Genomic DNA, 14,196 nt, shown 5'->3' on the forward strand with positions numbered 1-14,196 from the left:
TCCACTTAAGCCGGCAGGTGGTGGGGCAAAGACAAAAGACAGCACTCCCTCAGTATTGCACTAGAGTGTAGATTATACGCCCAAGTGAGGCTCGAGCCCATGATCATTGGACCTTCTTGTGAGACCTTGTAGTTTGGAAATGGGGCCCAGGAGTTGGGGAGTAAAATATTTGCGACTGCAACAGTCCTGTGGTCATGAATGCAATGCCCTCAAATTCCTGCAGTCGCTTTATTATACTTGAATTGCCATAATTGTTGCACTTAACAGGAAGCCGTATTTTAGCATGTTTGTTCTACCTACCTCGTACCCTGTTTGGTCGCCCTCACTCCTGAGTCACAGGTTAAGGAGTCATGTCTCCCACTAGGATGTGTGCAATGCTAGCTGACACTCTAATATAGAGGGAGTGCTGTCCTTCACATGAGCTGTTAAACAAAGGCCATGTTCTGCTTGTTGACTGGCATTACTTGGAGAGTAGGGAATGGGGGCTCCTTGTGCATAGTTACAGCGAGTCTACAGCCCACAGCAGGCCATTCAGCCCAACTAGTCATTGCTGGCGTTTATGCTCTACACAAGCCTCCTCCCACCCCTCTTCATCTAACACTATCAGCACAACCCTCTATTCCCTTCTCCCTCATGTGTTTATCCAGCTTCCCTTAAATGCATTGATACTATTCGCCTCAACCATTCCCTGTGGCAGCGAGTTCCACATTCTCGCCACTCTCTGGGTAAAGAAGTTTCTCCTGAATTCCCGATTGGATTTATTAGTGACTATCTTATATTTATAGCCCCTATAACCTTCCGGTCTCCCCCACAAGGGAAACATTTTCTCTACGTGTACCCTATCGACCCCCTTCATAATTTTACAGACCTCTATCAGGTCACCCCTCAGCCTTCTCTTTTCTACAGTACTATAAGGAGAGCAAGGAATTTTCCTCCAATAATCCTCCATCAACCAGTCACCAAAAACAGATCAACTGGTCACTCATTTCATTGTCTGAGAGATCTTGCAGTGCCATCTTTGCCTATACATTGCATTGCAAATTAATCCATTGCCTGAGGCACCTTATAAATCCAAGTCATTCTTCCTCGTCCCCTAATGCAGTGCATCTCTTCTGGTTTCTCATCCCGTGAAGGAGCCGATAGCAGAAGAATGGAATGAATGCATGTAGGGATTTGTAGACTAGGATAGAATCATAGAATAGTTCAGCACAGGAGGACATTCGACAGCAAGTTGAGAATTTTGATGGCGGGGGTGGTGGAGGACAGGGATGATGGACCAGGGTTGTTGCAGTTCTGGATGAGTTGCACTTTGTGTCGAGTGGATCGCGGGAAGCCCAGCTCGCACCCATTGCTTTTTGAGTCTTGCCCGCTAGGCGGTCCGCCCCTCCCCCATCTCCTCCGCCCATGGTAGTCCTCAGACGTTGCAATCCCAGACTTCTGGATTTTTTTCCCAAACCTCTCCGCCTCGTCCAATGTTCCTGCTAAGCTGCGCGGTTTTGCAGCTGTCTGCCAGTGCCCCACAGCCCGGGAACGGCTTTTCCAATGTTCAGCTTCGCGCCTGCGTCAAACGGTGACTGCGCCATGCAGGGGCCGCACACCCAAAAGGAAATTAGGGGTAACATTGCTTGTCACATCTCTTCCCACCTTTTAAAAGCATTCTTAAAACCTTCCTCTTCAGCCTCGCCTGTGACCTTCTCCATTAGTGCTCTCCTGGTTCCCCCATGTGCTCAATCAGCCCCTGAGAGAAACCTCTTGGGACCCTTCTATTTCCAGAAACGCCCTATTTAAGTGTAAGCTGCAGAGTGCTTTATTGGTCTAATAAAAGCAGAAACTGCTATAACTGAAGAGCAGATCTATCAATCTAGATTTGTTTTTAATCGCATTAGCTTCGCTTCAGATATGGCAGAGTTTGTACTTATTTTCTGATTTTTAGATTTGCAGCATTTGTAGGTTCTCCCCCCACACCTGATTTGCTCTGGATTCTCAGCGTTGCGACCCTGTCGTTCTGTGGGTGTGTTCTATCAGACGCCCTAGGTTGTGCTAGCGCCGTTGTAGCATTGTTTGCTGTGCCTTCACTGCGGTACAATACCACCTCCAGGCACTGTGCAAAAATCACTGTAAACTGGATTAGAGATGTTTTGGATGGAGAGCTTCCTGAAGAACAACCAATTAGAAACTGAGGAAAAAACCAGCAGGTTGCAGTGGGAGCAGACTGCAGTATTCTGTAATCTGATGGCTGAAAGCAGTGCCCAGCCTTCATCACTAGAGGGCAGGAAACCTCCAACACCAGGAATTCTTCAGCAGCCCAACACACAGCCTGTAAATCTTGAGGGGACAGGCAAAAACGGCTGTACTTGTTTCAAAAATATATATAGAATTATTTTATTGTACAACAGCATGCAGCTCTCCCCTCCCTACACCTGCAGAGCTGTTTCTCACCATCCAGTCAGCTGACAGAGGGATCACTCTGAATTTCTGACACCCCACCAATGTTGCCTTTAAGTTGCATGGCTGCGCAGTGCTCTGTCTATTTCGCCTTGAATTTACTCGACGATTCTGCATCCACAGCCCTCTGGAGTAGAGCGCTCCAAAGATTCACAACCCTCTGAGTGTAGAAATTCCTCCTCATCTCAGTCTTAAATGGCCGATCCCTTCTCCTGAGACTGTGCCCCCTGGTTCATAGAAAGAATCATCATTAAAAGGTTACAACACGGAAGGAGGCCATTTCGGCCCAACGTGTCCGCGCCGGCCAACAAAGAGCTATCCAGACTCATCCCACTTTCGAGCTCTTGGTCCGTAGCCCTGTAGGTGCATAATCCAAGTACTTTTTAAATGTGGTGAGGGTTTCTGCCTCTACCACCCTTTCAGGCAGTGAGTTCCAGACCCCCACCCCCTTCTGGGTGAAGAAATGTCCCCTCAAATCTCCTTTAAACCTTCTACCAATGACTTTAAATCTTTGCCCCCTGGTTGTTGACCCCTCTGCTAAGGGAAATAGGTCCTTTCTATCCACTTTTATCTAGGCCCCTCATAATGTTATACACCTCAATAAGGTCTCCCTCTCAGCCTCCTCCATTCCAAGGAAAACAGACCCAGCCTATCCAATCTTTCCTCATAGCTAAAATTCTCCAGTCCAGGCAACACCCTTGTAAATCTCCTCTGTATCCTCTCCAGTGCACATCTTTCCTGTAGTGCGGTGACCAAAACTGCACGCAGTACTCTAGCTGTGGCCTAACTCTCCAGCCAGGGGAAACAACCTCTCAGCATCTACCCCGTCAGTCCCCTTCAGAATCTGGTATGTTTCAATGAGATCACCTCTCATTCTTCCAAACTCCTGAGAATATAGGCCCAATCTACTCAATTTCTCCTCGTGGCACTTGTCTTGCTCAGCCCGCGCTCTTTCCCGCCCCCCCCCCCTCCCCAACATATAAAAGCCCCATAACACCTTCCTCTTTGCTTAGTTGCCTTGACAGAATTTTTTGCAATGGCTTCTTCTGATCTATCTTTTTGAAACATAGAAAGTTACAGCGCAGAAGGAGGCCATTTCGGCCCATCGTGTCCGCGCCGGCCGACAAAGAGCCGCACGGCCCTCGGTCAGCAGCCCTGAAAGTTACATATAAACCTGTGAATAATGGCGGAAAGGTAAAGAGCACCCAGCCCAACCAGTCCGTCTCACACAACTGTGCCACCCCTTACACTGAAACATTCTACACTCCACTCCAACCAGAGCCATACGATCTCCTGGGAGAGGCAAAATTGGGGGGGGAAAAAAATCTGGGAAAATTTCTCTCCGAACCATCCAGGCGATCGAAACTAGTCCAGGAGGTCACCCTGGCCGTATTCGATTCCCTGCAGTACTTACTATCGTATTGAAGGCGTGTCATTTTCCTGTACTCGTTCTCTGAAAGGAATGCGGGGAGGAAAGAAGAACGCAAGGTTCTGTTAACGAGGCAGATTGACATTGGGAAAAGGAAGAGGCAGCGAGGCAGTGGTTTTGGAAGAGCAGAGGGGTATAGTGTCTATAAATGCTGTCACTCTTGTGCTGTGTGCTTCGTGTTTGTGGGACCTAGCTGTGCACAAAATGGCTGCTAAATTCGGCGATATAAGTGACTGCACTTATAAAGTACGAATTGTATGCAGTGCTTCGGAGAGGTGATGAGTGCGACATCAAAGCAGAGTTCTCAGAAAAACCAGCAGCTTGTGCCGTGGCACCATGTTGACAGGAATTTGGTTCCAAATGCCCTAAACTGATTTTATGTACAACCCTTGTTGGCTGGCAGAGAGAGGAGACTTTCATTCCATCAGCCTGTGCTGCAATCCAATGCAGGTGGTAGAGCTGACCGACTGTCCGATCTGACTGTATTACCCGGTCTTTGAATCCTGGGCTATTCAGGGGCTTATTGTGTAACATTTGACGTTACAGTGCCATGTAGTCACTCAGCAAGTTGTTAAAATGATTTTAAATTTGTCTTTGTCACATGTTGCACCTTCATAACATGACTCATTCGAATGTTTGTTCCAGATTGTTCTAACCGAAATCTATTATGACGGATTCCATCGTACCTTCAGTGATGGTGATGCCCTGGACACTGTTCATGAAAACGACTGCATCTATGCTTTTGAGATACCCGATGTCTATATTGGTCAAAGAGGTACGCTTGTGTGAAAAAGTTAAAGCACCGCACCTAATGGCGTGTTTAGTAAAGCTGCTGTAAAGTAGACTGTCATTTCCTTTGGTGCGCGGGCCCGTTAACTCGCTGTGTGGCCCATTCATTTTTCATGCATACTCCACAACAACAACAACTTGTATTTATAGAGCACCTTTAACGTAGTAAAATGTCCCAAGACACTTCACAGGAGTGTTTTAAGGCAAAACAAATTTGACACTGAGCCACATAAGAAATGAAGGCAGATGACCAAAAGCTTGGTCAAAGAGGTAGGTTTTAAGGAGGTAGAGAGGCGGAGAGGTTTAGGGAGGGAGTTCCAGAGCTTGGAGCCCAGGCAACAGAAGGCACGGCCAGCGATGGCTGAATGATTATAATCAGGGATGTGCAAGAGGGTAGAATTAGAGGAGCGCAGACATCTCGGCGGGAGGATTTTGTGAGGCTGGAGGAAATTAGAGATAGGGAGGGGCGAGGCCATGGAGGGATTTGTAAACCAGGATGAGAATTTTGAAATTGAGGTATTGCTTAACCGGGAGCCAATGTAGGTCAGCGAGCACAGGGGTGATGGGTGAGCGGGACTCGGTGCGAGTTAGGACACGGGTTGCTGAATTTTGGATGACCTCAAGTTTGCGTAGAGTAGAACGTGGGAGGCCAGCCAGGAGTGTGTTGGAATAGTCAAATCTAGAGGTAACAAAGGCATGGATGAAGGTTTCAGCAGCGGATGAGCTGAGGCAGTGGCAGAGACGGGCGATCTTGGTTATGCCGCGGATATGTGGCCAGAAGCTCATTACTGGGTCAAATATGATGCCTAGGTTGCGAACAGTGTGGTTCAACCTCAGACAGTGCCCAGGGAGAGGGCTGGAGTCGGTGGCTAGGGAATGCAGTTTATAGCAAGGACCGAAGACAATGGCTTCGGTTTTCCCAATATTTAATTGGAGAAAATTTCTGCTCATCCAGGTTACTTCCATAGTACGGCTGGCGAGCGGTGTGTACGGGACCTCCAGAGCACTGGATGACTGCGCAGCGTAACAGGAACGTTGGTGGCTGCGAGTGTTTTTTCCAGGAAACATAGAAACATAGAAAATAGGTGCAGAAGTAGGCCATTCGGCCCTTCTAGCCTGCACCGCCATTCAATGAGTTCATGGCTGAACATGCAACTTTAGTACCCCATTCCTGCTTTCTCACCATACCCCTTGATTCCCCTAGTAGTAAGGACTTCATCTAACTCCTTTTTGAATATATTTAGTGAATTGGCCTCAACAACTTTCTGTGGTAGAGAATTCCACAGGTTCACCACTCTCTGGGTGAAGAAATTCCTCCTCATCTCGGTCCTAAATGGCTTCCCCCTTATCCTTAGACTGTGTCCCCTGGTTCTGGACTTCCCCAACATTGCGAACATTCTTCCTGCATCTAACCTGTCTAACCCCTTCAGAATTTTAAACATTTCTATGAGGTCCCCTCTCATTCTTCTGAACTCCAGTGAATACAAGCCCAGTTGATCCAGTCTTTCTTGATAGGCCAGTCCCGCCATCCCGGCAATCAGTCTGGTGAACCTTCGCTGCACTCCCTCAATAGCAAGAATGTCCTTCCTCAGGTTAGGAGACCAAAACTGTACACAATACTCCAGGTGTGGCCTCACCAAGGCCCTGTACAATTGTAGCAACACCTCCCTGCCCCTGTACTCAAATCCCCTCGCTATGAAGGCCAACATGCCATTTGCTTTCTTAACCGCCTGCTGTACCTGCATGCCAACCTTCAATGACTGATGTACCATGACACCCAGGTCTCTTTGCACCTCCCCTTTTCCTAATCTGTCACCATTCAGATAATAGTCTGTCTCTCTGTTTTTACCACCAAAGTGGATAACCTCATATTTATCCACATTATACTTCATCTGCCATGCATTTGCCCACTCACCTAATCTATCCAAGTCGCTCTGCAGCCTCATAGCATCCTCCTCGCAGCTCACACTGCCACCCAACTTAGTGTCATCCGCAAATTTGGAGATACTACATTTAATCTCCTCGTCTAAATCATTAATGTACAGTGTAAACAGCTGGGGCCCCAGCACAGAACCTTGCGGTACCCCACTAGTCACTGCCTGCCATTCTGAAAAGTCCCCATTTACTCCTACTCTTTGCTTCCTGTCTGGCAACCAGTTCTCAATCCATGTCAGCACACTACCCCCAATCCCATGTGCTTTAACTTTGCACATTAATCTCTTGTGTGGGACCTTGTCGAACGCCTTCTGAAAGTCCAAATATACCACATCAACTGGTTCTCCCTTGTCCACTCTACTGGAAACATCCTCAAAAAATTCCAGAAGATTTGTCAAGCATGATTTCCCTTTCACAAATCCATGCTGACTTGGACCTATCATATTACCTCTTTCCAAATGCACTGCTATGACATCCTTAACAATTGATTCCATCATTTTACCCACTACCGATGTCAGGCTGACCGGTTTATAATTCCCTGTTTTCTCTCTCCCTCCTTTTTTAAAAAGTGGGGTTACATTGGCTACCCTCCACTCGATAGGAACTGATCCAGAGTCAATGGAATGTTGGAAAATGACTGTCAATGCATCCACTATTTCCAAGGCCACCTCCTTAAGTACTCTGAGATGCATCAGTGATAAATAGATAGCTAAGAAATACTGATTCATATCTTTCAAGGATTTTTTAAGGTGGATTCTCTGCTCATGAAGCATGTCAGCGCGGAGAGTGGAAGACTTCTTTTTCCACTTCTGTCACCAAGTTACAACTTTGAGCTCTCCCAGGTCAGTTATAGCAGCTGAAAGCAGAGTAATGCTCCCTCTACACTGTCCCATCAAACACTCCCAGGGCAGGTACAGCACGGGTTAGATACAGAGTATATCTCCCTCTACACTGTCTCATCAAACACTCCCAGGGCAGGTACAGCATGGGGTTAGATACAGAGTAAAGCTCCCTCAACACTGTCCCATCAAACACTCCCAGGGCAGGTACAGCACGGGGTTAGATACAGAGTGAAACTTCCTCGCGTTGCCCCTTAATCAGAACTTCACAGAGTTACTGCACCATTAACTATTCCAGCCATGGCCCCTGTGAGTGTGGGCGGAATGGAAGAACTTGGCTAGAACAGCTTGCTTCTGTTATGTGCTTTATCTCTCCGTCTCGGATTATGATTTCAATAATTAACAGGTGGAGATGTGCAGTTGCCTTAGTGTTTAGATGTGCTGTGAATGTTCGTGTTTCTAATCCACTATTTCTGTATTTGTTCTCAGCGATGCTTACAAACATAAACCAGAATAACCTGAAGTTTAGCACTGATCACCGGTCCACAGGCTACTCGCACGGAGGAGGGAAGCAGATCAAGCTGGAGAGAGTCTACAACAAGGGTTCAGGGTATGAGAAATCGATGCTGCTGGTGTGTAACCATTGCTGCTCCGCGCAGCAGGGAAAAAGGTAACTGTCTTGGGGCTGAAAGCTGAAATGTTGATTATTTTAGGGCCGCGACTGCTGCAAATGAACCGGAATCGGTCTGCGCATGCACCCTGTCTGTTCGTCACGGGAGCACGTTGGTTAAACATTTATTAAAAAGCCGGGAAGGGAGCGGGATGGTGGGGAAGTCGGGGCGGAATAGTGGGAAAGCCGGGAAATCTGAGCGGGATGGTGGGGAAGCCGGGAAGTCGGAGCGGGATGGTGGGGAAGTCGGAGTGGAATGGTCGGGAAGTCGGAGCGGGATGGTGGGGAAGTCGGAGTGGAATGGTCGGGAAGTCGGAGCGGGATGGTGGGGAAGCCGGGAAATCTGAGCACTTCACAGATCCTCCGTCTGTTAATGTTATTTTTAAAATTTGGGACCTAACGGTTATGTGCAGAATGCTTCTGCGTAGCTACAGGTTCGTTGGAGGAGTCACTGTTATTTTAAATTTGTAAGTAATTGAATATTTGTGCTCACCAAGTTGTGGGGTAATAGTTGCATGGCTGGAGTTGTTAGTGTGCAGTTGTGTGAAGTGCAGGTGTGGTATCAGTTAGGACACATGCATCAATATCAATGGCTCACCTTGCACAGCTGGCGCCTTGTATCTGTAAAGAGCTATGTTAAACACCCAGGTCACTGGTTTACATTGACGAGCTGATTTGAGTCGTGTTCTGTTGCTATTGCACGGGATCCAGGATTTTTACAGCCCTCTTTTTGGGCGGTGGGGGGGGGGGGGCGGGGGCGGGGTGGGGGGGGGTCGCTTTCCATGATTCTGTTTGTTTTTCCATGTAAACTGAAAGCAAACGGCCTCAAATGTCTGTTCCCTGGGGCAGTGTGACTGGTGTGTTTATAACTGCTTGATAAATGAGGTGCCGGCTTATACAAGAGAATGGGCACAGTTTGGGTCACATAGTCAGTGGCACTGTTCAGTAGCCTTGTGTGTTGGCACTGAATCTGTGTTCTTTAAATGATGTACATTAAATGAGTTCATGATGATTACTTAGTTTGCAGTGCAGAACTGAAATGTAGACTGCAATACTGAACAAAAAAAGCTGCGATACCATAAAGCCGTACCGACACGTTTCCCAGCAGTGATACCCTGCCCCGAACTACATGCTCCCGAAAGCTTCCGTTGCGTGGCGGTGACTATTGATTGTAGATGCTGCTGTATGTAAGTTTGAGTTTAGACCAGATGGGTGGTGGGGCGGAACATTTCGAACCCTGGGTGGACATATAGGCCAGTTATAATGCGAGTGCACCAGGTGGTGCTGCAGGGGTGACTTTCAGGCACATTGTTGGATCAGTCCTGAGGGAGCGGTGAGCTGCCCCTGCCCCTGCCCCCACCCTACACTCTGTCTGGAAATCATCGACAGCGACACTGGGCCATAAATAGTAGACGGCTCGCCAACTGCTGGGCTCTAAAGTGTGGCCACAGCCATCGATTAAATGCAGCTCACTGTGACTTTAACTGAGCAGGTTAAATCCAGCTGCTGCATGACTGTAATCCATTTAAACCCATTAGTTCTCTTACCGTCTAGACTTGTGTGTCTAGCGTTGATTTTTTTTGTTGTAAAATGCCAACTCTTGCGATTGTCAGCAGATGTGGAAGTTTGCCGGCACCTCGTGCATGTTGTGGGGCTGAGCCTCACAGGCTGGTGTGCACTGTTCTCGATGTGTTGATACGATGCAGCCCTCTTCCGCCACTTCCCGTGACAGCAAACTCGTTGTTGACTGAATTCAGAATTCTAATTCTGCAATCTTGGCAGAATGATCAATTAAACCAACCTCTGTGACTTGAGTAACTAATCAGTGAACTGGTTAACACCAAGTGCCGTGCAGTGAAAGACTTGAGGTTAATGGCTTAAAATAAAAATTGGGGTTAAGGTTTTGCACTGACCGTTTAAGCCTTGAATCTTTGTCCTTAAACATCTGGATTCCTTTTTGACTTTTTTCCTCTCCATACTGACCTGTTTTCTAGGTTTGGTCACCCTTTTGTACTCTGTTTGGATCGTAAAACAACATGGGAAGGACTGCAGAAAGACATTTTGGAAAAGATGCGACATCTATTTCGGCCAGGGATGTTCACGGAGGTAAGGGCAGCTGCTGGGTCCCTGTGACCGAGCGAGTCGCTGTTTAAAGGAATACTCCAGGAGAAGTAATGGCACAAACACAGAATTCAAGATCAGCTTTGTACTGTTGACCAATCTTACTCCTGGAGCACTTTCGATTAGTAGAGAGAGAGGGTAAAAAGACTCCTTTCCACACTGGCTTTTAATCTAATTCAGCGGTTTGTGTGTGTGGGGGGGATCCCCGGCCAATATCGGGCTAATTTCCAACCGTTACCCAAAGGCCAACGGTGTTACTGTAGCAGAAAATATGTTTTTTATTGTTACGCAGAAACAGAAATGATGTGCTAGTGAGAAAATACAGAAATATACGGGGCTGATGTTGCATTGTCAAGCGGCCGTGTGCTTGACACTAGACAGAAATCCAGTGAACTCGGGGGACCCTGTACTAACCCCCAGTTACAACACCCACGGTATAATTCAAAATTTGTAAGTTAAATAACTAACCGGGCGTTGGTCATTTCATCATCATGTACTGTCAACTGGATCAATTGATGTGTACCAGTAAATGGGAGCATCTAAATATTTAATGACTCTCTTTAGTAATTGATATATCTACTGTGTAAGCATTAGTGAGATTAGTTGGCAAAGTAATAGTTTTGATGTTCAGATCCTGTTGCTGTGCCCACGTCATCCATAACCGTCCACACAAAATGTGCTCGAGTTGCTGTCTTTTTCCCCTCTGGCTTTCCACATCATGTTAATGATGAGATGAGAAATTTCTTCACTCTGGGTTATGAATCTTTGGAATTCTCACTCCCAGAGGGCTGTGGAGGCTCAGTCATTGAGTATATTCAAGACTGAGATCGATAGATTCTTGGATACTAAGGGATATGGGGACAGTGCAGGAAAGTGGAGTTGATGTAGAGGTTCACCCATGATCTCACTGAATGGCAGAGCAGGCTCCTAATCAGGATGTTTCTTGTGACAGTTGTATGGTAGCACTCCCTGGCATAATTACGGTTATTAAGTATCAGTATCAGGAGGGAGAGGTACCATAAACTAGTTACTTGGGATACGATTAATCTGCGGCTAAATCAATTTGTTTTAAATGGCTTGAGTCTTGCTGCTGTTCGGTTGAATCTCTGCATCCCTTTTAAATTGTATTACAAACACTCTTGGTAGTTGCTTCTCTTTATCCACAGTACCTTCCTGTATCTTGGAGATTTATGAGGCCGTTAGCAACAGAAGTCTGGATTATAAGGGAAGGTTGGACAGTCGCCGGCAATTCAGTCTTGAAAGGAGGTGCCTGAGCAGGGATCCTAGAGGAGTATGCAGTAGCAAACAGTATTGAAAATGTCAATCCAAACACTATGTAAAACTGAACAGTAGCTGTCGGGTAAAGGAGGCACAGGCTCAAACTGCTGAGAGAAATTTAAGGCCGATGTCAGGAAGTTGTGCAGAGAGGGAGAGATCAGGTACTGGAGAGAACCGTGTCTGGTGTGCCTGGACAGATGTTGTGATGGGTGGGTGGGGGAGAGCTTTGGGTACTTATTGGAAGGATGAGCTAAATGACCCTGCATTCAGCTTCAGCTTGAAAAAAGATTGTGAAACGAAAGGGTTGGGACAATGTAGGGGCAAAGAACATGGAGAAGAAAAGAAAAGATGGCAGTGTTTGGGGTGTAATCCTTTTATACTGATACTGCCACTGCCTGACATGCTGTGAGATTTTGCTGACTCCCTGCTGTCTTGTTGAAAGCAGTGTGAAGTGATTAAGCTGCTTGTGTATCCACATTCTCTTTGCTCTTCCCCCAGGTTGGTCCCTTTAGTCTGCGAGTGTTCGGAGGTGGTGTGGGGAAGTGTTACCTTTCACCCCAGGAAGAGTATCCCCTGTGCCAGTTGGTGGCGGAAAGGTAATTCCTCGCTTGGTGCTTCTTTCCTGTTGCGTTGGCTGGATTCCGCATCGGAGCCTGAGCTGTGTCCTGGAAACGGAAGTTTGCGGCAGTTTTCATAGAATCAGAGAATGGTTACAGCATGGAAGAAGGCCATTCGGCCCATCGAGCCCTTGCCAGCTCTCTGCAAGAGCACCTCGTCTTGTCCCACTCCCCCGCCCTTTCCCCGTAACCCTGAAAATTTTTTCATTTCAGGTACTTATCTACCTCCCTTTTGAAAGCCGTGATTGAGTCTGCCTCCACCACCCTCTCAGGCAGCGCATTCCAGATCCTAACCACTCGCTGCGTAAATAACGTTTTCTCTTATCTCGCCTTTGGTTCTTTTGCTAATCGCCTTAAATCTGTGCCCTCTGGTTCTTGCCCCTTCTGCCAATGGGAACAGTTTCTCTCTCTACTCTCTCCAGACCCCTCATGATTTTGAGAACAACCCCAGCTTCTCCAGTCTACCCACGTAACTAAAGTCCCTCATTCCGGGAATCATTCTCGTAAATCTTTTCTGCACCCTCTCTAAGGCCTTCACATCCTTCCTAAAGTGCGGTGTCCAGAATTGGACACAACACTTCAGTTGAGGCCGAACCCGTGTTTTATATAAGTTCATCATAATTTCCCCACTTTTATACGCTACACCTCTGTTCATGAAGCCCAGGATCCGTAAACTTTCAAAACCGTGTTCTCAACCTGCCCTGCTGCCTTCAATGATTTGTGCACATATACCCCCAGGTCTCTCTGATCATGCACCCCCTTTAGGATTGTACCCGTTAGTTTATATTGCCTCTCCTCATTCTTTCTACCAAAATGTATCACTTCACATTTTTCTGCGTTAAATTTCATCTGCCGCGTGTCCGCCCGTTCCACCGGCCTGTCTGTCTTCCTGAAGTCTATCACACTCCTCCTCACTGTTCACTATACTTCAAGTTTTGTATCATCTGCAAAATTTTAAATTGTGCCCTGTACACCCACATCCAAGTCATTAATATATCTCAAGAAAAGCAGTGGTCCCAGTCCCGACCCCTGGGGAACACCACTGTATACCTTCCTCCAGTCCGAGAAACAACCGTTCACCACTACTCTCTGTTTCCTGTCACTGAGACAATTTTGTATCCATGCTGCCACTGTCCCTTTTATTCCACGGGCTTCAACTTTGCTGCAAGCCTATTATATGGCACTTTATCAAACGCCTTTTGGAAATCCATGTACAACACGTCAACCATATTGCCCTCATCAACCCTCTTTGTTACCTAATCAAAAAACTCAAATCAAGTTGATTAAACACGATTTGCTTTTAACAAATCCATGCTGGCTTTCCTTAATTAATCCAAGTGACTGTTAATTTTGTCCCTAATTACTGTTTCTAAAAGCTTCTCCACTACCGAGATTAAACTGACCAGCCTGTAGTTGGGTTTATCCTTACACGCTTTTTTGAACAAAGGTGTAACATTTGCAGTTCTCCAGTCCTCTGGCACCATCCCCGTTTCTAAGGAGGATTGGAATATTATGGCCAGTACCACCACGTTTCCTTCCTTCACTTCTCTCAGCATTCGAGGATGCATCCTACCCGGTCCTGGTGACTTACCTACTTGAAGTCCAGCCAGCCTTTCTAGTACCTCATCTTTATCAATTCTTATCCCATCCAGTATCTCCTCTACCTCCTCCTTCACTATGTCGATAGCAGCATCTTATTCCTTGGTGAAGACAAATGCAAAGTATTCATTTAGTACCTCAGCCATACCCTCTGCCACCATGTGTAGCTCCTTTTTGGTCCCTAATCGGCCCCACTCTTACTACTCGTTTCTATTTATATGCCTATAGAAGACTTTTGGATTACTTTTTATGTTGGCTGCCATTCTATTCTCATACCCTCTCTTTGCCCCCCTTATTTTCCTTTTCATTTTTCCTCTGAACTTTCTACATTAAGCCTGATTCTCAATTACTCTTGACCTGACATCTGTCATAAGCACTCTTTTTCTGCTTCATCTCTCTATCTCTTTCATCATCCAGCGAGCTCTAACTTTAGTTACCCTACCTTTCCCCCTCATGGGAATGTATCTCGACTGT

General features: G+C 46.7%; 1 protein-coding gene across 1 annotated transcript in view; it reads left to right on the forward strand.

Moving 5' to 3' along the window:
- usp31 (ubiquitin specific peptidase 31) overlaps positions 1 to 14,196 on the forward strand; it is a 93,738-nt gene that overhangs the window by 61,131 nt on the left and 18,411 nt on the right. The window contains exons 6-9 of the mRNA XM_070901454.1: positions 4,520 to 4,649; positions 7,927 to 8,107; positions 10,102 to 10,213; positions 12,005 to 12,102. Of these exons, the coding sequence (XP_070757555.1) occupies positions 4,520 to 4,649; positions 7,927 to 8,107; positions 10,102 to 10,213; positions 12,005 to 12,102 (521 nt within the window). The remainder of the gene's footprint in view (positions 1 to 4,519; positions 4,650 to 7,926; positions 8,108 to 10,101; positions 10,214 to 12,004; positions 12,103 to 14,196) is intronic.

This window comes from Pristiophorus japonicus, chromosome 15 (assembly GCF_044704955.1).
Source record: "Pristiophorus japonicus isolate sPriJap1 chromosome 15, sPriJap1.hap1, whole genome shotgun sequence".
Classification (NCBI taxonomy): Eukaryota; Metazoa; Chordata; class Chondrichthyes; family Pristiophoridae; genus Pristiophorus; species Pristiophorus japonicus.